Source organism: Carassius gibelio, chromosome B11, assembly GCF_023724105.1.
Source record: "Carassius gibelio isolate Cgi1373 ecotype wild population from Czech Republic chromosome B11, carGib1.2-hapl.c, whole genome shotgun sequence".
In the NCBI taxonomy this organism is placed as follows: Eukaryota; Metazoa; Chordata; class Actinopteri; order Cypriniformes; family Cyprinidae; genus Carassius; species Carassius gibelio.
The window spans coordinates 6,048,867-6,075,457 of record NC_068406.1 but is presented as its reverse complement, the minus strand read 5'-3'; the positions used below and the strand labels follow the sequence as shown (position 1 = coordinate 6,075,457).

The 26,591-nt window shown below is 42.7% G+C and overlaps 1 protein-coding gene across 3 annotated transcripts in view; it reads right to left on the bottom strand.

Moving 5' to 3' along the window:
- col2a1b (collagen, type II, alpha 1b) overlaps positions 1–26,591 on the bottom strand; it is a 47,958-nt gene that overhangs the window by 7,594 nt on the left and 13,773 nt on the right. For all 3 annotated transcript variants that reach the window (XM_052568485.1, XM_052568486.1, XM_052568487.1), the window contains 40 exons: positions 25,920–25,973; positions 25,660–25,713; positions 22,015–22,068; positions 21,872–21,916; positions 21,377–21,430; positions 20,651–20,695; positions 20,483–20,536; positions 19,832–19,930; positions 17,817–17,861; positions 17,520–17,618; positions 17,110–17,163; positions 16,605–16,712; positions 16,388–16,441; positions 15,907–16,005; positions 15,768–15,821; positions 15,054–15,152; positions 14,835–14,888; positions 13,468–13,521; positions 13,337–13,390; positions 12,325–12,378; positions 12,180–12,224; positions 12,004–12,102; positions 11,792–11,899; positions 11,491–11,544; positions 10,604–10,657; positions 10,470–10,523; positions 10,059–10,112; positions 9,200–9,307; positions 9,056–9,109; positions 8,927–8,980; positions 8,272–8,433; positions 7,395–7,502; positions 6,976–7,083; positions 3,926–3,979; positions 3,731–3,838; positions 3,140–3,193; positions 2,915–3,022; positions 2,770–2,823; positions 1,055–1,162; positions 43–331 (listed from right to left, as the gene is read on the bottom strand). In XM_052568485.1, coding sequence (XP_052424445.1) covers positions 43–331; positions 1,055–1,162; positions 2,770–2,823; positions 2,915–3,022; positions 3,140–3,193; positions 3,731–3,838; positions 3,926–3,979; positions 6,976–7,083; positions 7,395–7,502; positions 8,272–8,433; positions 8,927–8,980; positions 9,056–9,109; positions 9,200–9,307; positions 10,059–10,112; positions 10,470–10,523; positions 10,604–10,657; positions 11,491–11,544; positions 11,792–11,899; positions 12,004–12,102; positions 12,180–12,224; positions 12,325–12,378; positions 13,337–13,390; positions 13,468–13,521; positions 14,835–14,888; positions 15,054–15,152; positions 15,768–15,821; positions 15,907–16,005; positions 16,388–16,441; positions 16,605–16,712; positions 17,110–17,163; positions 17,520–17,618; positions 17,817–17,861; positions 19,832–19,930; positions 20,483–20,536; positions 20,651–20,695; positions 21,377–21,430; positions 21,872–21,916; positions 22,015–22,068; positions 25,660–25,713; positions 25,920–25,973 — 3,124 coding nt within the window. The remainder of the gene's footprint in view (positions 1–42; positions 332–1,054; positions 1,163–2,769; positions 2,824–2,914; positions 3,023–3,139; positions 3,194–3,730; positions 3,839–3,925; positions 3,980–6,975; positions 7,084–7,394; positions 7,503–8,271; positions 8,434–8,926; positions 8,981–9,055; positions 9,110–9,199; positions 9,308–10,058; positions 10,113–10,469; positions 10,524–10,603; positions 10,658–11,490; positions 11,545–11,791; positions 11,900–12,003; positions 12,103–12,179; positions 12,225–12,324; positions 12,379–13,336; positions 13,391–13,467; positions 13,522–14,834; positions 14,889–15,053; positions 15,153–15,767; positions 15,822–15,906; positions 16,006–16,387; positions 16,442–16,604; positions 16,713–17,109; positions 17,164–17,519; positions 17,619–17,816; positions 17,862–19,831; positions 19,931–20,482; positions 20,537–20,650; positions 20,696–21,376; positions 21,431–21,871; positions 21,917–22,014; positions 22,069–25,659; positions 25,714–25,919; positions 25,974–26,591) is intronic.

The window sequence follows — 26,591 nt, the reverse complement described above, 5'->3', positions numbered from 1 at the left end:
CCCGAACATGTTCCCTGTGCTTCATGAAGACAGGAAACTCACCGCTCTTCCAGTCGGGGTGGCAGAGCTTCAGGTCCCTGCAGGTGCGGGCCGGGCTCTTCTTGGAGCCGTCAGGACTGCGGATGTTCTCCATCTGATTGTTGAGAGACTTCAGACTGGCGTCCACCTCTGCATCGTTCTGGACATTACCTTCGGCGGCTTGGTCTGCCCTCATGTATTGCAGGGATTCCGGACCCTTCTCAGGATGAGACAGACCAGCGAAAGCAGACAGATCGATGCCGGGCCCCGGTGGGCCAGGGAGACCGGGGGGACCAGGGTTTCCTGGGGGGCCCTGAGAAGAAGCAGTGTATGAACACATCTAATGTTCAACACATGGCTATCAGAATGTTTAAGACCAGCATCTCCCAGCCCTGGTCCTACAGTATCCCCAACCAATGTTGCCTCTAATTTTTTTTTTTTTGCTGAGCAAAATTTTCTCTATTGGGTGCACATTTTGGCCACCTGAGCAAAAAATTTTTTTGTACCATACCTTTAACTGTTAGCCTTAATATGCTATTTGTATTTAATTTTACCCATGATGTAACTAAATGATGCACGTTTTAGATTACCAGACAAAACATTTTTTACAGTCTTACCAAGAAATTCTAAAAAAAAATCATTTTTTGAAAAAAAACTCAAGCTGAACAGTTAATTTTGTTTGCGTTGGGTCTTGTGTTGAGCTATTTCGTCAGCAACCATTTGAGTATTGGATTTCTACAGCGACTGATTTGGCAAACATCATTCTCTTTCTATGAAACCTACTGACCACATTCGCCGGTTCTACAGCAACATCAACTCTATCGCATTTACTATAATTCAATCAAAGGCTTTCCCAACTCATTTCTGCATATGTGTGGCATATTGTTAATTCTGTGCGTTCACAGCGTGAGAGGGAACATTGCCCCCAGAAGTTTACATTTAGAAAATATCCTTCATCTGATGCCCATTCCAGCCCGTGGAGTCTCTGCTAACTGTTTAACTAGGGAGTATAGAAAATGTGAAGTGTGCTACTCACAGCTGGGCCAGTCTCTCCAGAACGGCCGCGAGGTCCAGGGGGTCCAATGGGTCCAGGCAAACCATTGGATCCATCTTTTCCAGCTGGACCAACGGGGCCTGGGGGTCCCTGGGAAGAGACAGAAGTCCGAGTCTCAGTAGAGCATTCACCTGTTTGCATGATCCAAGACTTTAAGGCCTCCAGAGTTAAGTTCCAACCTTCTCTTACACACCATTTTTGGGCCTCATTTATAAAATGTTCCATTCTACAATCCCACAAGGAAAAGTGTGTATATTTGGTTAAACCCTGATGGTGGCTTTCAGTGTACACACACTAGGGGTGTGCAGTGAAGTCAGTATTTGTATCTGTAACAATCCCAAAATTATTTTTTGGATAAAACCGGAACCGGAATTTATAATTGCTAAGACCGTTATGGTTTTAGAGACTTATAAGTGGTGTTTATTTAAATATCTTCTAACAGTCGAAGCTGATACCCTTGTATAGACAAAGTTTTGAGCGCAAGTTTGAGTCCCATTTTGGGGACCTTTGTGATCCATGAATATTTAAATACCTTCTAATTAAAACAGGTTCCTATGCAGTTTAGAAATATGAAAATCGATTTAAGTAATTTCTAGGAAATGCATGGAAAAAGGCAAGTGCAACACTGCTATTTCATTTGCGCTTATTTCATTTATAAAATTTACACTCATTTACTTTACACACTTGCTGCTGCATTGTAATATTAGAGGTTTATGTAAATCAACATGATTTCCTTTGGCTCACTGGTTCCTGCACAGTTTAAAAACTAAAAACTAAAAACTAAGTAATTTTCAGGTCTAGAAAAGTATGGAAAAATCTTTGTGCTTCGACTATTTGTCCTATTCAGTGTTCTAAAGTATAAAATTAATCTCTAAAAATAAATTGATCACACAAATAGAGCTTTCACGACAAATGTTTAGTAATTGTCTGAACACGACTGAAAGTGACTCAAGGTGCACTTTTTCATTACGCATAAATCTTTAAGCAGTCTTAAGACTTTTTTGAACTTCACTAAACAAATGTGCGTGTGCCACACAAACCAGCAAAAGATAAAGAAGCAAACATGTATGCCTAGTAGAAAATATATCTGTATCTAAGCTGATTATTAGTCTACTTTTGACAGAGAGATTAGTTTTTGAGAGACACGCAGAGACGGCAACGCGGCTGTTTGATGATCACGCAGTGCTTATTCATGTATCATTTCCTAGCCTATAAGGTTTAAATCATTGCCTTTTAAATATACACAAATAGTAGAACATGTATGGTGTATTATTTTAGTTGATATTACTCTTGCCAAGCACTGATTTCTGAGAGATGCACGGAGAGGCAACAGCAATGCGGTGTTTGATATGCACTTTTCATTCATAAAGTTTACATTCATTCACTTCACACAATTATAATTGCTTTAGGAGGTCTGTGTAAAATATTGCGCTGTTCCCCTGGATCACCTGTTATCTAGCAAACACCACACTGTGCTGCAGCCTCAGCCGAATATTCGGGCAGAATTTTTCGTTATCCGTTATTCGTTTTTGAAGCCATTAACCGTGCCTTTCTGAATAAGGTATTCAGCTTCTTGCACACCCCTAACACACACTCTAAGATCAAATTGTAGAAACGAGGGCCCTTGTGTTTGATTAAGGTTGGAGCTAAATGCTAATATAGCTACAGAGGCAGTAATAATGCTCCTGGCTACATACTCTTGCTCCACCGGGTCCAGCAGGTCCAGAAGCTCCTTGGTCTCCAGGTTGGCCCTGTGTGTGGAGTGTAACAGTGTTTGTGTGTTAGCACATCTAACCTCAGTATCTGCATATATAATGCTTTAGCAAAGAAACAGCTACTTACAGGAGGCCCAGGCAGACCTTGAAGACCAGTGAATCCTCTGTGTCCCTTCTGTCCTCTCTCACCCGAATCCCCAGCCTCACCCTTATCTCCGCGCGGGCCTTGTGGACCCTGTGATTAATGGACATGAGCATTGGAACTCTACATTAACTCTAGAAGTCTACATCCAGTTGTTGTGTATGAACTGACACATTGACCATTAAAAGCAGAATCGAGTCAAGCACTCACAGGCATTCCTCGAGCTCCAGCAGGCCCCAGAGATCCAGCAGGTCCTTTGGGTCCCTACAGTTAAAAGTAATGAGTGTGTCAAGAGTGTTCTATGTAGAATCTTTTGGCTTAAAATCATCTACTCTATTTTAATTCCAGTAGTGTATTTTTGGAATGGCCAATGCTTTCCATGCTTTAAATGTGTATTAACGGCAGCTTCGAGACGCAATCCCATCCAGCTATACCACTTTCCAGATGCAACACATTTAAGGGAAATTCAACTGAGAAAGCTTGGACTGTCTCAACAGTTTTGATTGAAGTTTTTATAGTTTTGTAGTGCATTAATGTCACTCACATACATCCCACCCTGTTGATAGGAATGGCATGAGTATTGATACTGAATAGACTTTTCATCATGAAACTAGTACAAAAATAGTTGACAAATATTCCAGGTTGTTTGTTAACTGGTTTAATCAAGTGTATTTACTGAGCTTTCATTCAATTCACATGGAGACTATTTTTTGTTAAAATCCCTTCAAAAATACTGTTCAGTACCACAAATAATAAATAACACAATGTTACACTTTAAGTGTTGTTTGAATCTGTACTCACAGCCTCTCCTCGGTCTCCCTGTTTGCCGGTGGGTCCGACCGGACCAGGAGCACCAGTTCCACCCGGAGCACCAGGAGCACCCGTGGGTCCAGTGTCTCCACGGTCACCCTGACAACAATACACGCAGTGATGCAGATACAGCAGTTACCACAGCACGTCTGTGGAGGGATATACACTATCATCTTTGATGCTTACCTTTATTCCTGCAGAACCATCTCGGCCAGGAGGACCATCAGATCCAGGATTGCCCTGCAAAATAAATGATACTATTAAACTTGATGTGAGCTCTTTATGTATGCACAGCATATATGCATGTATTTATTAATTTCAGCTTCAAGACAACAAGCAACTGTGTACAAGGAAAGCATCTAATATCCATTTCTTATTATTGCAATGTTTTTCAAAACATTTTTGGCAAACGGTAAAACTGGTTTGTATTGGTTTGGTTTTCTCAGTTCAAAACCAGTCCTATAACCCTGAGCTTGTTCAATTAGGTATATGGTAAAAGCCTCTGGAAAATAACCTTATATTTCCTCCCCCCAAAAAATAATGCTTGTGTGTTAAATTTTTTTCTTCAGATTTACAAAACGAAATCACATTGCTTAACCAGTATGTGTGCGAAAGCAGTGTTTTTAAGTTGCAGTAAGTCCATATGAAATGTTCAATCATTCATTACGCTCTGTCATCCACATTGCCATTTGCACCCTAACCATGTTAATGCTTAACCCTGTTAACATTTCTTTGTTTCTACATTTGCCCTCCTCTCCTCTCCTCTCCTCTCCCGTCCCCTCTCCTCTTCTCTCCCCTTCTCTTCTCTCAACTCATATCCTCTCCTCTCCCCTAATCTCCTCTGCGCTCCCCTCCTTACCACTCATCTCCTCTCCATTCCACTCCTCTCCCCTTCCCTCCTCTCCATTTTACTTGTCTCCTCTCTCTCCACTCCGTTCCCATCCCCTCTCTTCTCTCTCCTATCCCCTCCCCTCCTCTCCTCTCCACTCCACTTGTCTTCTCTCTCTCCTCTCCCCTCCCGTCCCCTCTCTTCTCTCTCCTATCCCCTCCCGTCCCCTCTCTTCTCTCTCCTCTCCCCTCCCGTCCCCTCTCTTCTCTCTCCTATCCCCTCCCCTCCTCTCCTCTCCACTCCACTTGTCTTCTCTCTCTCCTCTCCCCTCCCCTCTCTTCTCTCTCCTATCCCCTCCCCTCCTCTCCTCTCCATTTCACTTGTCTCCTCTCTCTCCTCTCCTTTCCCACCTCCTCCTCTCCTCTCCACTCCACGTGTCTTCTCTATCCTATCCTCTCCTCTCCTCTCCACTCGACTTGTCTCCTCTCGTCTCCACTCTACTCCACTTGTCTTCTCACTCTCCTCTCCACTTGTATTCTCTCCTATCCCCTAATCTCCCCTCGTCTCCACTCCACTCCTCTCCTCTCCTTTCCCCTCCCCTAATCTCATCCATTTCACTTGTCTCCTCTCTCTCCTCTCCTTTCCCACCCTCTCCTCTCCTCTCCACTTGTCTTCTCTCTATCCTCTCCTCTCCACTCCCGTCCCCTCTCTTGTCTCTCCTATCCTCTTGTCTCCTCTCCTGTCATCTCCTCTCCACTCCACTTGTCTCCTCTCTCTTCTCTCCACCCATCTCCTCTCCCCTCCTGTCCCCTCTCCTCTCTCTCCTCTCCTTTCGTCTCCTCTACTCTCCTCTCCCATCCCCTCTCCCCTTTCCTCTTCTCTCCTCTCCACTCCACTCCACTCGTCTTCTCTCCCCTACCCACCTGTCTTCTCCTCTCTCTCCTCTCCACTTTTCTCCTCTCCCCTCTCCTCTTTTCTCATCTCCTCTACCCTCCCCTTCCCTCCACTCATCTCCTCTCCTACCCACTTGTCTCCTCTCTCCTCTCCTCTCCACTCGTTTCCTCTCCTCTCCTGTCCCCTCTCCACTCCTCTTGTCTCTTGTCTCCTCTCTCCCTTTATCTCCCCTCCCCTCTCCACTCCTCTGCCCACTCCTCTACCATCCCCTCTCCTCTCCTCTAATCTCCTAATCTCCACTTGTCTCTTCTCTATCCTCTCCTCCTCTCCACTCCAATTGTCTCTTATCTCTCCTCTCCACTCGTCTCCTCTCTCCCCCTCCTCTCCTCTCCACTTGTCTCCTCTAGCTCCTGTTCACTCCACTTGTCTTCTTTCCCCTCCCATCCCCTCTACTCTCCTCTCCCCGCCCCTAATCTCCTAATCTCTATTTGTCTCCTCTCTATCCTCTCCTGCTCTCCACTCCACTTGTCTCCTCTCCTCTCCCCTCCTCTCCACTCGTCTCATCTCTGTCCTCTCATGTCTTCTCCTCTCCACTCGTCTCCTCTTTCTTCTCTCCACTCCACTCATCCCCTCTCCTCTCCACTTGTCCCCCTCCTCTCCCCTCCCCTCCTGTGCACTTGTCTCCTCTCCACTCCACTTATCTCCTCTCTCTCCTCCTCTCCTCTCCTCTCCACTTGTCTCCTCTCTTTCCTTTCCACTCCACTCGTCTCCTCTCTCTCCTCTCCTCTTGTCCTCTCCTCTAAACTCCACTCGTCTCCTCTCCTCTCTCTTCTCCTCTCCCCTCCTCTCCATTCCTCTGCTCTTCTTTTCTCTTCTCTTCTCTCCTCTCCCGCCCCTCTCCTTATTCTGAAATGTTAACAATGTATTTCTGCCTCATTATTTCTCCAGGATCCACATTGCATCACAGTCAGTTCTAACACTGTTTTTCTGCTCTACAAAGTAAAAGCATTGTATTAAGTGTCATGTGAATCTTGAAGCTAAATGTAGCTATAATTTTGCTCTTACCCATATTCGATTACATTTCATTATGCATTTTATCAAAAGAAGTCAATATACAATTTCTGTGGGGATCAGACGGATGTGGGTGGGATGTAATGACATAACTTACACATCACTGCTCAGATCAGCTTTTCTCCTGACAAAATTAGTTTAATATTTCCATCCGCTGAATGTAAACTTTTCTATATTCCAAGCTTGCCTGCTGCTCTGGTGCCTTCATGTGGTCATGAGTCACAATTATGAAAATAAATCTAGGAATTATTAGATTGTTGTACTTCAAATCAGTAAGGGTTGAGGCATCAATAGTATTGATGGTTTGAGCAAAATTCACACCTTTGGATCTGTGCAGAATGTAATGAATGAAACATCATTAAGGTGCAACCTGTTCAGTGCAGTCTGCATGTATTGCTTGGTTTGAGCGGGTTTTAAGGGATGCGCTGGATCTGTGACGTACCTCTCTCCCAGGTTCCCCAGCAGGTCCAGTCAGACCCGGCGCTCCCACAGGTCCAGGGGGTCCACGGTCTCCAGGTCCTCCAGCAGCTCCTTGTTTACCAGGCTCACCCTGTGATGGGGATTCATCAGCAGAAAGTGAAACACCTGAAATATCTCTGCACTCGCCTGGATAAAACTCTTTAACATTAACAGCTATGTGTTTCATTGGCAAGGGCAGTTGATCCTCAAACATGGAAAAACATTCTCATGCTTTTATCTAATTGTCATATTCACTTGGCAACTGAAAAGCTGGCAGAGTAGAACTAAACAGAGTTCACCTTAAAGGAAAATCTGATAAAAAAGCTTAAAGAATGTTTTTTCTGTCTCCTGTCCCTGTCATCATTACAATCCTAAATGTCAGCATGTTTATCTGGGACTCACAGAGGGTCCAGGCAGGCCAGGGAAACCTCTTTCACCACGTTGTCCTGGAAGTCCAACAATCCCACGCTGACCAGCCAGACCCTGAGGACCTGCAGGCCCATCCGGACCCTGGGACAGGACAGGAGTGAAAGCCACAATGACAATAGAACTTAAAATTTTTTGGAAATATGACACATCATAAAAAATGAGTCTGGACTTCGCATTTAAATTCTCATAGTAACACTCAGAGTTTAGGCTAAATGATTTATCAAAATTCAACCGAAGTTGCAGTTTGGCTTAATGCGATTTTTTAAATTGCAATGTTTGCAGTTTTTTATTAAATGAATACATGCACGGCATCAGTAGTAAATGCTGCTCAATCACTGCCAGTGCTCATCCTATTTTGGGCATAAACAGGAAAAATAATATTTCCCTCTAAAGAAATGTTAAAGGATACTCCACTCCAAAAGGATCTTTTTGTCATTAATCACTTACCCCCATGTTGTTTCAAACCTGTAAAAACTTTGTTCATCTTCGGAACACAATTTAAGATATTTTGGATGAGAATAAAACATGAGGGGAAGTGATTAATGACAGAATTTTCATTTTGGGGTGGAGTTTACCTTAAAGTAAACATATGAAAATCCATGTTTTCTGTAAAACAAAACTATTATTCTTCTTATCTCAGCATTATTTTTTATCTAATTATATATATTGTTCATTTGTTTTAAAAATCACACTTTAAATAACAATTTCGAAAAAGAAAAACATTTTTGTTTGGTAAAATTTTTGCAGCCTACCTCAGAGTACTCCTGTCTTTACTATGAGTTGAGCTGTTAATGCTGTATAATCACACTGATGAATGTCGAGCTAAATGAGAGCCTGTAAAACTACATACGTGAGGCCCATCTTCTCCAGGATCTCCCTTCTCTCCAGGAGTCCCAGCCGGCCCACGCAGGCCAGCATCCCCTGGTCTTCCAGGAGGACCACCGTCACCACGCACACCCTTTGGACCGTCTTTACCAGGAGGACCAGCAGCACCTGCTGGACCCGGGTTACCCTGAGAACCATATCAACCAATGCACATTAGTAGAACATCTAAAGTGGACTATCAAAATAGAGTGTAACTGAAATTTGTTGTCTATTTATGAACCTAGAGGTTTTGGCTGACCAAAATATTTTGTTCTCTGAGGTCCACTTATAATGTTATCAAGATTTTTACTTAAAAATATTTTTTGATTATTATTATTTTTTTTAAGTAATAGGCTTATTCTATCCTGGGCTATACAGGCAGTGCTGTAGAATCGGTGGGCGGGGCTAGAGAGATGGGGCGGAGCTTATCCACCACTATTACATCATAGAGTACCATTTTGGCAGACTGGCTACAATGTAAGTGGTTTTTAGACTAATGACAAAGTTTTGAATTCTAAACTAGCAGGATGTTTTATAGTACAATGACCTCTATCAAAAGGTCAAGGGAATTTTGGTTTCTCAGTTCATGACCCTTTAAGTGAGGTCTTTGTCATAGTGAACAGGTCCGTTGCTTTACTTACATTGGGACCAGGAGGTCCAACTCTACCAGCGGCTCCAGGGAAACCTGTGGCACCCTACAAAATTAATAAAAATAAACATTCAGTTTCATGATCAACATTTACAAAGGATAGTCACTTGTTAGTACTTACAGGAGGTCCTTGAGCACCGCGAGCCCCTTTCGGTCCAGACACACCAGTTGGTCCCTATAACCACACCAGGAATACATAACATGAAAAAATACAGGGCAAATGTTGTCTTGAGACGGGAACGCAAATTGATTGCGCTGATGTTACCTGAGGACCTGGAGCTCCAGAAGACCCCTGGGGGCCCGGTGCACCAGCATCACCCTTCTGTCCACCTTCACCCTGGTCTCCCTTAAGTCCAGGCTGTCCATCTGCACCCTAACACACCCAGATCAATCAATGAACAATCAGCTCATCACTGTTACTGCTCCAACACTCTTTTTACATCACTGATTAAGATGCAAACGCAGTTCATCTGTCCTTAATATCACTTTCCAAATGTTACATCTATTCATTTCAGGTTTGATGTACAATTCAATACTGAATGAACTTTAGTTCTTGATTTAGAAATTTTATAAAACTCCTTTCTGTTTCTTCCTCCACAGCGTTTCCTTAAATATGTCCTAAAATCAGTTCACAGTGATGATTTAAAACAGCTGAATTAGCAACCATTTCCACAGCTCCAGCTCCTGAATCAACTTCACCACTGAGGATAATGAAGACGCTTTAGATCAGGGCTCAGCTAACTCTGTCCTGCAGAGTTTAGCTCCAGCTTGCCTCATAACTCCTGCCTGGAAGTTTCCAGAATTCCCAGGAAGACCTTGATGAGCAGCTCCACGTGTGTTTGATTAGGGGTGAAGCTGAACTCTGCAGGATCGAGTCTGGTCATCCCCTCTTTAGAGGGACTTTGACTGCACCAAATCTGAGTTGACTTTATAAAGCTGTAGTGTGTCACTGTCAGAGAGGTTTTTATTTGTGGATTTCATATTAAAAACAGCTATTCCAGTAGTTTGACGGTAAGAATGTGTGAGCGTGGCGTATAAGAGCATCTGAGATTTTACTGTTAGGCAGAAATAAAGAGAGAGTGTAAATGAAGTGAGGATTTTAAGATGGTCATTGGTGTACTTACAGGAGGACCAGCGAAACCAGCAGGACCAGGAGGACCAGTCTCTCCTCTGTCACCCTGTCCAAAACATAACCTCTCAGCTTTACTATATCATACTAGTTGTACTATGTACAATAATGATGCCATGACATCAGCTAAAACAGTGTTTAGATTATAGAGGTTGCTCATGTCACACTCTCTTCCTAGAAGTGCATTAGTATAAAACATATACAAATATATAAGAGTTCTTGTGTGTGTCATATCATGTCTGGTTTATTAAAACTGTATGATGTAAATTCAGAGGTCGGTATGAAGTCTGAGCAATAGAAGATTACTGCAAAAATATATTGACTTCAATGTGGAGAGTATAGAAAGTAGATCAATGGCACTGCTGTGAACACAGACGTCTGAACACTGATATAATTAGAGACTCACAGGAACACCACGAGTACCAGCGGCTCCAGACGGTCCTGCAGGTCCAGACTCTCCCTGAGGGACACACAGAGGAGAGATTAATATTACACATTCAACTCCTTAACAAACTGATAATACACTGATCACTTCAGTACCTTTTCACCGTTGGGTCCCGCAGGTCCAGTGGGACCGATTGGACCTGTTAAACCCTGTAAAGACAAAGCAGTTTCTCTATAACTCTATAGACACAACACACACACACACATACACACACACACACACACACACATGAATTCACACACGCATTCATCCCAAACTGAACTCATGCTAACATATTCATGCAGTTTATGTCCTTTGTGTTTAGTTATATCATGTAAACCATCAGTGTTCAGTAGCTCAAAGACTACACAAACAATCTGGCTTTATCATACTTCTCCTTATTGCCATTTTTGAACCAAATCAGATACGTAGCTCAGTTCACTGGTAAACTGAGAAGCATCTTAAGAGCAGTGCTGCACACACACACACACACACACACAATAGATGACAGTACATTCACTGGAAATCACCAGCCAACCATACATGTAAAAACCAACAGAAAGTAAATGTTGAATATATTAGAGGAAAAAACTAAGGGTCGCTACAAATAGTACCGTGAGGTTTTACTAAAGAGACACAGTGAAGAATTAGCGCTGAAAAGACATGGACAGTTATTTTTGTGCCTGACCTTTTAGATGCAAAATTTGTAGGAGTAGAAAATATAAGAATGAACCACGCAACTCGATTTACTAATGTTTGTTCTCAGTTAAATACTGGTATTTGCACCATTAACACCCAAAAAAGTCTTAAGGTAGAGGTAATCTGTGCTGCTCTCGGTGTGCTGGTTATTATGGAAAGATATGCTGCGTCTGTTCTTTAGTGTGTGTGTATTGTCAGTAAATCACACAGAATTTTCCTTCCCATTGTTGCTTTTATGGAATTGCGCTCTAACGCTAAATTGCCCTGTTTAGTAAATCTGGCCCAAGATGTTCAATCTTCTTACTCTTGCACCATCCTTCCCAGGAGCTCCTTCAGGTCCTTTATCACCGTTGTCCCCCTGTGATACACAAACATCCAGATCTTACGACTGATATCCATCACAGTACTTGTAGTGAAAATATCTGCACACACAGCAGTCATAGTGCTTTACTAACATTGTCTCTTCTAATATTTTCTAAACAAAGCAGCTGGAGTGTTGATGAATGTCTCCCAATCAAGCAGTAGGTAACAGATCAACAGAGTTTCATAAACATGAGTTTCTCTTCATTCCCCAAATTCCCAAAAGCTAAATACATCTCACTTACTCTGTCCCCCTTTGGTCCAGGAATGCCAGATGTCCCTCTCTCTCCAGGCATCCCCTGCAGTCCTGGGGGCCCCTGAGCACCAGGAGTCCCCCCCGGGCCGACGCCACCCTACAGATGACCAGATCACCACAGGCTTCAGCACATTTAACACAGAGAGGGCTGAAGCATGTGTGCGTGAGACCAGACCTCCATATGGTATCTGATCTGCTCACCTTGGGCCCATCAGTTCCTGGAGTTCCTGGAAGACCTCGAGGCCCCTGGAGGCCCTGGGGCCCCACACCTCCTCTCTCTCCTGGGAAACCCCGCTCACCCTGAGGAGGAACAACTTTAACACACAAGAACACTAAGCACTTACAAACCGAAGACAGCGCATGGAGCGGAGACTCACGCGTGGTCCGGTGGCCCCTGCGGCCCCAGCTTCTCCTGGAACACCCTGAGGGACAGAGACAGACGCCAGCCTTCATTACACATCTGTGTGCAGCAGCAGAATGATATGAAAACAAGGCTTCATCTGCTTCTTCAGGAACTCTCACCTGATCGCCAGGTTTACCTCCTTCACCAGGGGGCCCCGGGGGTCCGGGCAGACCCTACAATCCACAAACAAACGCTTTGTTCACAGCACTATGACATGCACACACGCTGTTAAACAACCATTATGTGATTGATAAAATAAATCTTCAAGTAGCACAACTAGCTGTAGAGCGACAGATCCATTTAAAGGATGTTTTTCTTAACCTCCATTAATCTTAATATTATTCCAGGATCGGAATGATTCACTGAAACAAACAGAAGCCCCTCAGAAACATCATGATGTGCAAAGACATGATGTGAGCGAATGCCCTGCTGGGACGGCACTTATTTTACATGATCGTTGGCCATATTTATCCAGGAAATAAAAAAAATAAATACATTTTTTTAGAAGTGTCCTAGCAAAGATTCATGACAGATTCATCTGTACTTAAAAAACACACACCATTTGCTTGGATCATCCATAATAAAATATGGTCCGCATTTAGAATGAAGAAATTCAGCTCCAGTTTAGTGGAAGAAAAGGACTTCAGTAATAAATCACTGAAATGAACTAATGACCAACTGAGAAATCATTTACATCAGAACAGGACTGAAGAGTAAGTACAACTTTATATTCAATATCAATTCCTTCATTTATGTTAAATCATGAGTTTGTTGTCATGGGGTTAAACTGATACAAAGCATTAAAACCGTTTCCCATCAACAGGAATACACAGATTGACATCAGCAGTCATGCAGACGGATGGGAATAATTAGCTTCAACTGCAGAATGATTTTTATAAATACATATCTCTCATCATATTGCTGGAATTGTTAATGTTAACTATTCTAAGTAACAATCTGTGATAGCGAGTTTACAATGACTGTAAGAAATGTTCAAAACACTCTGGCTACCTCCAGCTGTTAGCTTCCAGAGCTATTCTTACCTGATATCACACATAGAAATGAATGAATGCAGTGAGGATGATTGTGTGATGATAAATACTCTTGAATAAGATGAACATAGCAACTCACCTGGAAGCCGGAGGGTCCGGGCTGACCTTGCTCTCCTCTCTCTCCTGCAGGACCCTGTCAACATCCCATCATCATCATCATCATCATCATCAGACTCTACTCATAAACTCATCATGTGCAGACAGACTCACAGCAGGTCCAGGGGGTCCGGCAGCACCCGTCTCACCGTCTTTCCCCGGCAGACCCTGCAGAGCACACACATCGGTCACTCCATCAGCGCAGAGATCTGTGTGACGCTGCCCTAATCTCAGCACCAGACAGACAGCAGACGACCCCAGAGCTTCTGGAGATAGACACTGAGGTTTGCCTCCGCCTCTCACGGTATGATTCGTCTCCTATGTTTACCATTCTGGCAGCATTTTCTTCAAAAATAGTAATACAGGTGTGTGTGTCCTCATAGTTCTGTTGAGGCTCTGATCACTTAGGATTCCCTAATGTGTGTGGGGTTTTGTTTAGTGTCCAGATGAAAAATGCCATACAAAGCATTCTCAAATGCTGCTTATTTAAAAAAATAAAATAAAATGTTTTCTACTTCACAAGGAATAATCATTCACCAATCAAAACGTGCCTTTAGTGTTTATGCAAGCATGACATGCCTTCACAAGAGCAGGTGCATCATAAGGTTCAGACGTGAATCCCAGACTCCAGGATAATAATGCTGGACACATCTGAGCTGAACCAAGCGTCAAAATGCCAAGGGCCTGTGTTTGCATCATGCATTGTGAAGAACTGTTCTAACTAACTAGAAGTGTTTCTCGGTTGGGTTAGATGCTCAACTATCCAATGACTTTATCAGTTGTGGAGCAATATCTCCTTTATCTGCAACTGAAAACTCAAAAACAAGATGATTTCCACCAAATTCACCCGTCCAACAATTACAGATGGAAGAAAAAAGTTCACTGCTGTATGATTGACAACTAATGAGGGCCCTTTACATGAATCTGAACAAAATCTTAAGCAAATGGGCCAATACATTGTTTTTTCTTTTAAATGAATGCTAGGACAATAGCAGACTCCTTCAGGAGCTTGTTTAGTCCTCAAACATAACTCTTCAACAGGTTTAAAGATCTGATGCACATTAAGGAGTTACTTCCCTGCTGAGCTTCTCCAGCAAACAGCTGCTCTGTAGTTAGGAATTATAATGTTCATGATCCACTCTGCTCTGTGCACATTGACTTGACGTGAAATAAAAGGCAATCACTAGTTTTGGAAACAGCATGTTTTCTTTATAATATCTCACTTACTATTTTCCACTTTGTAAATTACCGTTTACCCAAATGTATGTTTAGAAAAATCATAAAGTTGACTCAAATATACAAGATCAAATGTCCAGTTTTCTTTAAAACAAGCCACTGTTTTAGCTCTGGAAGAAGAAAACTGGCAAGAAACCCTGCCAAGAGAGCTCGCTGCTTCAATCCTGCCCACAGCTCAGTCGCTCTGAAGATCAGTCCAGCTTCGTTTGCTGTGTAGATGTGTCGAGGATCATGGAGAAACTTACACGCAATCCAGGAGCTCCAGCGAGTCCCTTGTCTCCAGACTTCCCAGCTTCACCCTGCAGAGAGAGGAAGAGGCCTTCATCGATGACTACGTGAAATAATCATTTAGATGCAGAGCAATAACACATGAAAAAGTGTTTAAGAACAAACAGAACAGTGATGTTGACAGTTGTTGTGACACAAACAAGGAGACATGTATGAACAAGAGTTTTATGGCTTACACTGCCACCCTTGGGTCCAGGGAAGCCCATGACTCCCGGCTGACCCCGAACACCCTGAGGGCCCGGGGGTCCTGGCCGACCGTCTTCACCAGCAGCACCCTACACACACAACACAGCACTGCAGTCACTCGGGGTACAGCTCTTAAACACCTGTGTCAGTCTCGAACAACCCTGAGGCTTTTGTGAGGGATCAAGGACCCTCTATCATATCACATAAGAAGCAGCATGGCCTGAGATTTGGCCAGAATCAGGAAACTGTCTCCACATTCATTCCTAACACACAGAGTCTTCACGACTGTCTGCTGCTGTGGACCCAAGCGGCTTTATGCTTCTAACAGACGAAGGGCTGGATCACATAGAATATGTTTTTCCATTTCACTGTGTTGCTTTTCCAAGCTGCGAATAAAACAAGCTGGAGTGCACATTTAGAAGAAAAGACTAATTCAGTCTTTCGGCTTCAAAGTTTCATGTTTAGTTCAAAGTACAATTACTTTGTAACTATTTAGATTTACAAGAAATTTCAGAGTGAAAACTCTTTCTGCACCAATTATGTTTTTCCATGTACATTGTGATGGAAGACTGAGACTTCAGATTGGCTGAAATCATAATTAGAAATCATTATTGTAATGGTCAAATGGTCACTATTAACCCTACAGTCAAAATATCTGTGTGAAAATCTAAGCATAATAGTGATGTACGAGAGCGTTTACTCACAGACGGACCAGCTTTACCCTGTGGACCAGCATCGCCCGGGCGTCCTGTCAGACCCTGCGTAACAGAATAATGAAAAGCGTGTAAAACCAGCATCAAAGCTGTTTACACTGTTTAACTGCAGACAGATGTGCTGATTTACCCGTGCACCAGGCAGACCCGGTTCTCCAGGCCGGCCCGGATCTCCGCTGGCTCCCTTGGGTCCCGACACCCCCGCAGCTCCCCGCTCGCCCGGAGCACCCTGCAGCACAACACCAGAAACTCTGTTCATCAGCTAAAACATGCCTTTCACAGCCATGAGCTAACTAATGGTTAGGTTTGCAATGTAGTGAGTGCAGTCGAGACAGAAGAACACAATCAGACATGATGACAAGAGACACCTTCACACAGCAAATCTGCTGAACTGCTGTAAAATTGTGGTATTACAACTCTCTGACGTCAATCATCGGAAATTACCTTCAGACTGCATTTTGTATGAGGAACAGCTTAAAAACTTTTATGAGAAACTTCACTTCGTTTACATTGGCAGAACTTATTTACTTCCAGTTCACTCGTGATCTCTAAACAGTAAAATGCTTATATTCTTCTTGAAGACTGTATGTGTGCTGCATGGGGCGTCTCACCTTTGGACCAGCCAGACCATCTTGTCCAGGAAAACCTCGATTACCAGGAGCTCCCTGCAGAAAACATGTCATCCTTCTTGAACCATATTCATAACACGATGCAGTGTAAAGCTTCATCTCAAAGGACTTTCTAACCCAATGTTTCCTCATATGGGTCATGTATAGAAGGTACAAGTGGCCACGCATTGCTAAAGATGAGGAAGCAGCCGTGTCTTACCCTCTCTCCGGGCGGCCCGACGGGTCCAAGAGCACCCGGCTCTCCTCTGGGTCCTCGCTTACCCTCCTCTCCAGCAGGTCCAGGGGCACCTTGAGGCCCAGCGTTGCCCTAAACAAACCATCCTTTATTTAAAACCCCGTTACCTTCCACAGCTGTGAGGCAACACATGTAACTCATTCTCGGACAGAAACTTAATACAGAACAAAAACACTCTGATAGTAGGTTTAAATGACTTTTCACTTGCTTCTGCACACATGTAAAATTAATAGTTTAGTTACTTTTAAATACAACTAATTAAAAACATTTTAACATGTTAAAAAGAAATGTAAACTCAAAAGTATTATTTGAAAGTGACACTGCTTTATGTTAGAAAACACTCTTCCTGAACGAAGGGATTGCCGTGCACTGGCTCCTTGTATTTCAGCTGCAGATTTAGAAGTTTATTTATGAAGTTACATGAACACTATGAACAACTTCTAATGTGAACGTAAGGAACAGAACTTACAATTTCTCCTTTTGGGCCGGCCTCACCCTTGAACCCTGCGAGACCCGGATCACCCTAAAGACAAACACACATCAGATCTAACGACACACGAGTTCATCTCATCTAATATCAACATGATCAGAAACAGACCAGAAGATATTCTGAAGGAAGCTTTCTGAAGGACCTTATTTAATATAAAGATTAATAGTTATTTTTTAACATTATAAACTGTCATTGAAAAAAATAAAAACAAAAAATAAGACAAATAAATAAATTAATACAAATATATAAATCAAACCGCATTATATAGAACTAATATCACACTCATCTCTAAGCCGGAGAGTTTATCATTAGATGATGTTTACTGTGGTCATTAGCACACGGTGTGTGAAACACAAACAGCCTCATATGAAGTGAACTCAGAAACTCACAGACTGTCCCTTGGGCCCCAGAGGTCCAGTGGCTCCCTGAGGGCCGGGAGGGCCCCGAGGGCCTGGAAAACCAGAAGCACCAGCGATACCAGGAGCACCCTGTGAGACGACACAGAAGAGCATGTGAAAACAGCTCCAATCCTCTGCTGTGCTGCTTCTGGAGAATCGAATTATGGCAAGTGATTCTCAGATGTTTTGAAACAGGAAGGATTGTCAGATGAAGTATAAAGAGCAGCTCATTCCCAGTGGATCACAGTTACAGTGAGCGGTGTGCTCTTTACATGCAGGTGTACGTACCCCTGATCCTTTGGCTCCGGGGAGGCCATCAGTCCCGGGGTTACCCTGCAGATAGAGAGACAGCACAGTCAGACAGACTACATACACTACAACACTTTAAGCAGCAATATCTTTGCTCTGGCTCCCTATCAAACATCGTATAGATTTTAAAATATTGCTTATTACTTATAAAGCCCTGAATGGTTGGTTACACTTTATTTCGATAGTCCACTTTAGACATTTTACTGACTATAAGTAACTTTGTAACTACATGTCAACTACATATCAACTAAATCTCAGAAATTTGGAACTACATGTCTACTAACTCTCAGAGTAGACTGTTAGGGTAGGTTTAGGGTTAGTATAAGTTGACAATAAGTTGACAAAGAAAGTGTTAGACGATATTAAGCAGACAGTCTACTAATACTCTACTAACTGCTAGTTGCCATGTAGTTGCAAAGTTACTTACTGCTAGTAGAATGTCTAAAGTGGACTATCAAAATAAAGTGTTACCGAATGGTTTAGCACCTCAGTATTTGAATGAGCTCCTTTTACATTATACTCCTCTACGTCCGCTACGTTCTCAAAACTCAGGCAATTTGATAATACCTAGAATATCAAAATCAACTGCGGGCGGCAGATCCTTTTCCTATTTGGCGCCTAAACTCTGGAATAACCTACCTAACATTGTTCGGGAGGCAGACACACTCTTGCAGTTTAAATCTAGATTAAAGACCCATCTCTTTAACCTGGCTTACACATAACATACTAATATGCTTTTAATATCCAAATCCGTTAAAGGATTTTTAGGCTGCATTAATTAGGTAAACCGGAACCGGAAACACTTCCCATAACACCCGATGTACTTGCTACATCATTAGAAGAATGGCATCTACGCTAATATTAGTCTGTTTCTCTCTTGTTCCGAGGTCACCGTGGCCACCAGATCCAGTCTGTGTCCAGATCAGAGGGTCACTGCAGTCACCCGGATCCAGTACGTATCCAGACCAGATGGTGGATCAGCACCTAGAAAGGACCTCTACTGCCCTGAAAGACAGCGGAGACCAGGACAACTAGAGCCCAGATACAGATCCCCTGTAAAGACCTTGTCTCAGAGGAGCACCAGGACAAGACCACAGGAAACAGATGATTCTTCTGCACAATCTGACTTTGCTGCAGCCTGGAATTGAACTACTGGTTTCGTCTGGTCAGAGGAGAACTGACCCCAACTGAGCCTGGTTTCTCCCAAGGTTTTTTTCTCCATTCTGTCACCGATGGAGTTTCGGTTTCTTGCCGCTGTCGCCTCTGGCTTGCTTAGTTGGGGTCACTTCATCTACAGCGATATCATTGACTTGATTGCAAATAAATGCACAGACACTATTTAACTGAACAGAGATGACATCACTGAATTCAATGATGAACTGCCTTTAACTATCATTCTGCATTATTGAGACACTGTTTTCCTAATGAATGTTGTTCAGTTGCTTTGACGCAATGTATTTTGTTTAAAGCGCTATATAAATAAAGGTGACTTGACTTAAATCTGCTGCAAGTCTCTCCTAGAATTACCAAGTCAAAATAAAGCCTATTCAATTCAGGAACACAATTCATCTGTCCATGGGACAAGACCAGTCCACTTCCAAACTGATCAACCCGTTCTGAATGTTCTTGTCTTCTCGTATTCTGTGGCTGTCCAGTGCAGTGGAGGCGTATAATAGCTGTATCTATCACATTCACTGCTCAGAACCTTTGAGCTGTAAAGGTCATTTATCTCATTAATGTCCACCCAGCTATGATCTTTCTTGCAGTGTTCAGTCATGTTTTAGGCACTTGTCAGAGCAATATTACATCTGCAGGGCATTACTTCATTTCATTGCCCATGTCAAGAGCAAAATATTTCCATCCTCCAAAGTGACTTCCAATGCCTTTGGAGTAACCTAAGGGGCCCCTGACCTCTGACCTCTGACCTCATACGGTGAGGTGGTGATTGAAGAAGTCGTTTTCTATTGTATTAATCTTTTTCAGTGGTTACTCACAGAGATTCCAGAAGGTCCTGGAGATCCGGGGACGCCAGACTCTCCACGGGGTCCTTGTGCTCCCTCGGGTCCTCTGGCTCCGGTAGGTCCTGCTTCACCCTATGAAGGAAAACAACATGATACACACTGCTTGGGCAAGACTACTTCTCAGGATCAGCGATCAGATTTCCAGAGCCTGGGTTTTACATTCATCTGCATCACTGTGGTCATACACCTGAGATTATTACAAAAAAAATTCTAATTAAGTTCTTACCAATGCATATTACTAATCAAATAATTTATTTACTAAATATCTTCATGGAACATGATATTTACTTTATATCCTAAAGATTTTTGGTATAAAAGAAAAACAATCATTTTGACCCATACAATGTGTTTTGCTATTGCTGCAAATATATCTTTCAGAGACTCAAGACTGCTTTTGTGCTGCAGGGACACATATAGAGTCTTAGCAGCAGAAAATATTGGATCTGAATGACCTTACAGTCTGATGGTATATTTAATGGTGGATATGATGATTTCTTAAAACATTCACGAGTTGTATGCATATACGTTATTATTATTTGTATATATCTATGATATGCACCGATAATAAAGCAGTGAAAATGTTTAATTTGCGTCAGAGAAAGGAAGAATTATTAGACGTCACACCTTAGCACCGGGGGATCCTGGGAAACCGGGAGAGCCAGCCGTGCCTACGGGACCCTGTTAACACAAACAGCACGAGTTGCACACAATGCTTCCGTTCCTCGAACAATCCTCAAATAAATGAGCGTTCATGCAGAGTTACTGAAACAGAAGATGAAGCCTCAAACCTACAGGAGGACCAGCAGCGCCGGGCGACCCATCATTCCCACGAGCACCCTGATCAAACACAACACCACAGACAGTTCACATCACACACACACACACACACACGTGATACTAGCTATCATATCACTATCATCATCAGAGACAGCATATAGATTTGTGAATTTCAAGTTTTGTCTTCCTCCACATCCGCTCAGCTTTTCTGCATTGTCTTTCATAGTCTGACCTGCTGTTGATCTTCTCCAAACTGATTTCTGTTTGTTTTCTTACTGACTATTATTGGAGCAATATTATCAATAACATTCTTAACTTTTGAGTTGAAGGAATCAAGGAGAATATCAACAGAGTCTGCAGAAATGCTTGGTGTTAAAGATATAGCCTCCATAAATAGTACACTTGTGCATCTCCTTCTGACAGAGACAGATCTAGATTCAGTGGTAGCAGAGATCAATATATCAAAGAAAATACAGAAGTGATCAGACTGTACTACGTCTTTAATAAGAATAAATTAAATGTTTAGACCCCTACTGATGATTAAGTCTAGACTGTGGTAAAACCAGTGTGGTAATGTAAAGAAAGTAAGGGGTCAGGAGTGTGTCGAGAAGAAGACGTGATACAGAAACTAACTTACTAGCTACTGAGACAGATACAGAAACTCATTTATAAAATATCAAATATTTGTCAGTGTGCTACAAGGAGAGAAAGAAGGTAAATGAAGAAGTGCGCGATTCTTACAGTAGCTCCAGATGGTCCTGGACGCCCCCTTTCACCAGGTAAACCACGGGGACCCTGAAGAGAAACACACACACACACACACATTTATATTGAGATCTGAGCACAGTTTGAGATACTAAAACACTCTCAATTTGAGCTCATTATTATCTGTGAGAAACAGCTGAGTTGTTAAGAGATCTCATGTGTGTTAGCTCTTTTTGTAGGTTGCAATATTTGTAATGGTGTATTTTTTCACTTTCTTGTCTCATATAAGCTGATGAATGTGAGCCCATGACAGTTTGTTTAATAGTGTCTGAGAGCTCGAGATGCTCGTGGTCAGACACGCTGCCAGGAGAAATGAAGTGCTCACCGTGTGTGTACTGATGTTTGTTTAAATCTGACATTGGTTCAGATGTTTAAAACATATTCAGCTGCATATGTGTTAGGAATAAAAATGTATTCATTGCAGCTGCGCTCATTTGTACAGCAGGACAGCATCTGAGCGCAAACACCTACCATTGGTCCAGGAGCACCACTTTCTCCAGGAGACCCCGCCTCACCCTGAAACACACACACACACACACACACACAGAGAGATGGGTCAGACCCTGAACTACCCTTACATGTAATGGTGGACATGTGATTTGTGAAAGTCATACTTTAGCCCCAGTGGCTCCGGACTCTCCTTTAGCACCATCCAGACCTGAATAACCCTATAAACACAGCACAGATCAACACACATCAGTGATACTGCACTCACAGTGATGCTAAGTGATGAAATCATGCATTGGGGAGGTGTGACCCTACAGACAAAACCACTGGGTCATTCCTGTCAATTCAACCAGACGTACACATTTTTGGCTGAAGAAAGATAAACATGTATAGAGAGTAAAAACACAATATTATGGGCCCAATATTAACGATCTAAAGACATGATCTGAAGTGAATGGTGCAGCAGGTGCACTCAATGTGTGTCTGAATCCACTTTTGCTCGTTTAACGACGGGAACACTGTCTGGGCACCTGGGCGCACGGTCTAAACAGGTTTGACCCTATTCTCTTAATAAGCAATGGGTGTTTTCTGGGCGTAACATGCAATAAACCAATCAGAGAGTCATCTCCCATTGTCTTTAAGAGCCAGTTTTACTCGTGCTATGGCTATTTACACAGTGGAATTGGCAAGAGCAAAGACAGAACGTGTCTCCAAAAGGAATGATACATGCAATGACTATCCGTTATGACATCTAGGCATTTTTATATTTATGTAGCCTACACGATAGTATTATTTTACATTGTAATTCTTTAGTTTTTAATATCTGACATATGTGTGTGCTTCTATCTGTCCCTGTGTGTGTAATAAACAGAGTGTACACGTGCTGTGGACCCATCTAACACACGCTTTAAATTACAAAAAACTGTGCCATTGACTTTAGACTCTAGACCAGGTTTGAGCTTCTCTATGGTGCAGTGTATTTTCAGTTCTTCTAAATAGCACCATGCAAACAATGAGCCTGAACACAGATATTTTTTAGACCAGCACGCCCGTGCGCACACAAATGGGGACATATGCATTTGCTTTTTAAACAATTTAGGGCAAGATGGGAAGCTGAGAACTGAATTGGGGTGAAACTAAGAAAAAAAACACTTGTGCCAGGAGTATGATAGGGCCCTAAATGTCATGGATGAATATGTTCTGAATAATCCACTATTTTGTAGAGGGGGGTCAAACTGCTCATTTTAACCTGAGATTCAGAGCCAAATTACAGGAGGATAAAAATGTACGGTGTGAATGTACACCTAAGTACGGTGGCAGCATCACAGACAGAGATTGGTAGGTCTGTTAGTAAAAGCTGTTGGCGGTCTCTGCTGCATTATGTGCCAATGGGGATTGATCAAAAAGGGGGAAGATCACATTTCAGTTCTCTTTCAAGGGAACTTCGAACTGCGTCCTCTAAGGGTCGCTATGGGGAACACCTCGTCGTGACCCGTATCTGAAGCATACATTGAAAACACAGCAACTTGTTGGCCGGCGACAGCCTCTGACGTCACTACCGGAGTGACCATAAACAAGCACCGGGAGAACACGTCCTTCCTTTTCTTCGTCTTCACTGACTGTTCTGTTTGAAGTGTGCTTCTGAAAGAACCGGTAAGACCGATCTTTCTCTGTCGATCATGGCAACAACTAGCAAGCGTTTAGATGAAGTGTGCATTCATGTCGGCCTTTTTTCACACCCGATGACACACCCAATCTTTGCATAATTTGTTTGGGTGAAGAGCATGCAAGTGATGTCTTTGAGGAGGCAATTTGCATGCATTGTGAGGGTTTTTTTAAATGAAAACAGCTCAAGGGGTCTCCTGGCCGCTTAGGGGTGCTGTCGCATCTAGCATGAAGTGGAGGTGACAGTTACAGAAGTCTTCTTGTGTATGCTGCCTCAGGTGATGCTCCCCTCGCCCGAGTTTGTGAAATTGAGCTTGCCTCTCCTGTGCAGTTCAGTGCCTCTGCGATGCTTAGGAATCTTTAGGTACACACACTAATCTCTGTGTACTTTCTCAAAACCACATGGTGGTCAGTGTGCACATGAACACTTTGCAGACTTTCTATATAGTGAAAAGTGTGCATGCAAGATTCTGCAAACTTTCTGAAATCCTGTACGATGAGGGGTAACGCTTCGTTCCCTTTCTTGAGATGATTAGACCTTGGTTCCTTGGGCTCCATTCAGCCAGTGTGTATTTGTTTATACACCTCAAGCATCGCTTCCCTCAACATGAGGGGCTATGTGAGCTGTTCTCGTGGTGAGACTGAGTTCTCTGTTTTTTCCCCAAAGCGCTCCAGTATTGTTTCCATAGATCGAGTTGATGACTCTCAATCATACTGTTTTGAGATGCACCATTCCATCTATGAGCTGCTCTATCAGAGTGCCACGAGAGCCCCTCCTTAGAACAGTATTTGAGAATCCATGCTATGGTAAGTGTGCACGTGAAGTATTTGCACACTTTCTGAAATTAACACTGTGGTAAGTTTGCATGCTAGTATTCTGCGTTCTATCTAAAATCCTATATGGTGAGGGCTTCGTGCGGTTGCTTCGTGCCTTTTCCTGAGTTGGTAAAAGCCCCGTTCATCTTGGGCGCCACTCCACCTATGTCTCCTCGGATACCTATCTAAACAGGGTGTTGCTACTAGAGATCTGTAGAGACAGCTCTTTCAGCAAGCTTATGCGTAAGCTAGTGGTAGCCCCTGGACTTAGTATAAAATGCTAGGTTCTTAGCCGTATCCCTTTAAAGGAACCTTTTCTTGATTCCAAGCCTTCAGCTCTACCCTGGGCAGAGGCCCTAACAATTAAATTGGGTATGTAGCTTAGGCTGTAAGGGGTACTGTCACAGACAGACGTCTAAACGTCCCAGGAGCAACTCCCGTGGAAATGATAGAGTTGGTACTTAGCGCTCGCCATGATCCTGGCCTGCACTCCCCTCAGCATGGCGGCGTGGGTATACTGGTGCCCAAAGCGCCCCCTAGAGGATGCAGTTTGAAGTTCCCTTGAAAGGGAATGTCTCAGGTTATGAATGTAACCATAGTTCCCTGAGTAGGGAATGAGACACTGCGTCCTCTAGCTCCCTGCCATGCTTCAGATGCAAGCTTCAGACGAAGAAGATAATGACGTGCTCTCCCGGTGCTGATTTATAGTCGCGCCGGTAGTGACGTCAGAGGCTGTCGCCGGCCAATAAGCTGGTGTGTTTTCAATGTATGCTTCAGACACGGGTCACGACGAGGTGTTCCCCATAGCGACCCTTAGAGGACACAGTGTCTTGTTCCCTACTCAGGTTACATTCGTAACCTGAGACGTTTTTTTTTTTTGTCTGAAGTTTGTATGCCTGTAACTCAAGACGTTTTAAAGATATCTTAAAATTTAACCCAATTTCCTTTCCATGCATTGGTCAGATTTTGATATTATGGTCAATTTTGCATTAATAACATGTCTTCTTTCATACTACTGTTGAAGGAAAATCCAAAATATGCATTGCATTCCAATTCATCTCTTTAAAGAGGTTTTTTCTTCCAATTCAGCAGAACTTACATACACCAAAATTACAGTTTTATTCCTGTCAATGTTCTGAAAGGCTTTACAAATGGGTTTGTACATATTAAACTTCATATTATTATACTTTTTCTTTCTGGTGAAAATGTACTTTGAAAATGTACTGTGATTAATCACCAGGGGAAGTCTATAGTCAAGAATGATTACTCTGTTCACCTGAGGTGTCAGAGATTGACCACAAAAAGATGACATAATGAAAAAATGCACTAACTCTGTGTCCCTTGATTCCAGGTAGACCTGGTGTTCCTGGGAATCCACGAGCTCCCTGTGAGAGAGAGAGAGAGAGAGAGAGAGAGAGAGAGAGGTGAGTGGAAGTATTCAGACGTCTCTTCTTTCTTTCTCTGGCGTTTGGCCACAGCAGCGTCTCACATCTGGGCAAAAGCTTGAGCTCCACGGGCAGCAGTCACTGCATCGCTGCTCTTCTCACATGGATCAAACACTTTAACCCTGTTTTCATTTAAAAATGTTCACCTGAGGCCCGGGAGGTCCACGTTCACCAGATTTCCCTGGTTTGCCTGCTTCTCCCTACAAAAGAAACACAGTGATTTCAGGAAGCTTATAATGAAATGTCACCTTGTGGCAGAAAAGTGTAACTACAAACACAACAGGAAATTAAAGATTTGCATTCATGCTTCTACATCAGAGCTGCAGCTGGTCAGAGAACTGACCAGTTTAATGCATTTTTCACAATTAATTATTTCTACAATGCTTTATACAATGCAGATTGTGTCAAAGTAGCTTCTCAGTTATTGATAGTTGTCTAATTCATAACTTGTGAAAAAATACAGTTTCAGCTGTAAAGTAGCTCTATAGAAGTCATTATTCAGATCAGTTCAATTCACTGTTCATATTAGTGTCCGTAAGATTCCATTATAATTTATATTATTATTATTTTGAATCAGTTTTTATTTTTATTGCCTTGATAAGTAGCTGAAATAAAAAAAGTTTGATAATATCTAATATCCTGATTCAGTTTAAATCCTGTTCTCATCCAACAGTGTCAGAGCTGTTAAACTGATAATATTACTGATTATTGATTATCTTTAAAGCTTCATATAAAAGGTGTTTGCTGCTGTGCTGACACCAGTGACTTTAATACGCACAAATCTTTCGGCGTGTGTGTGTGTGTGTGCGTGTGTGTGT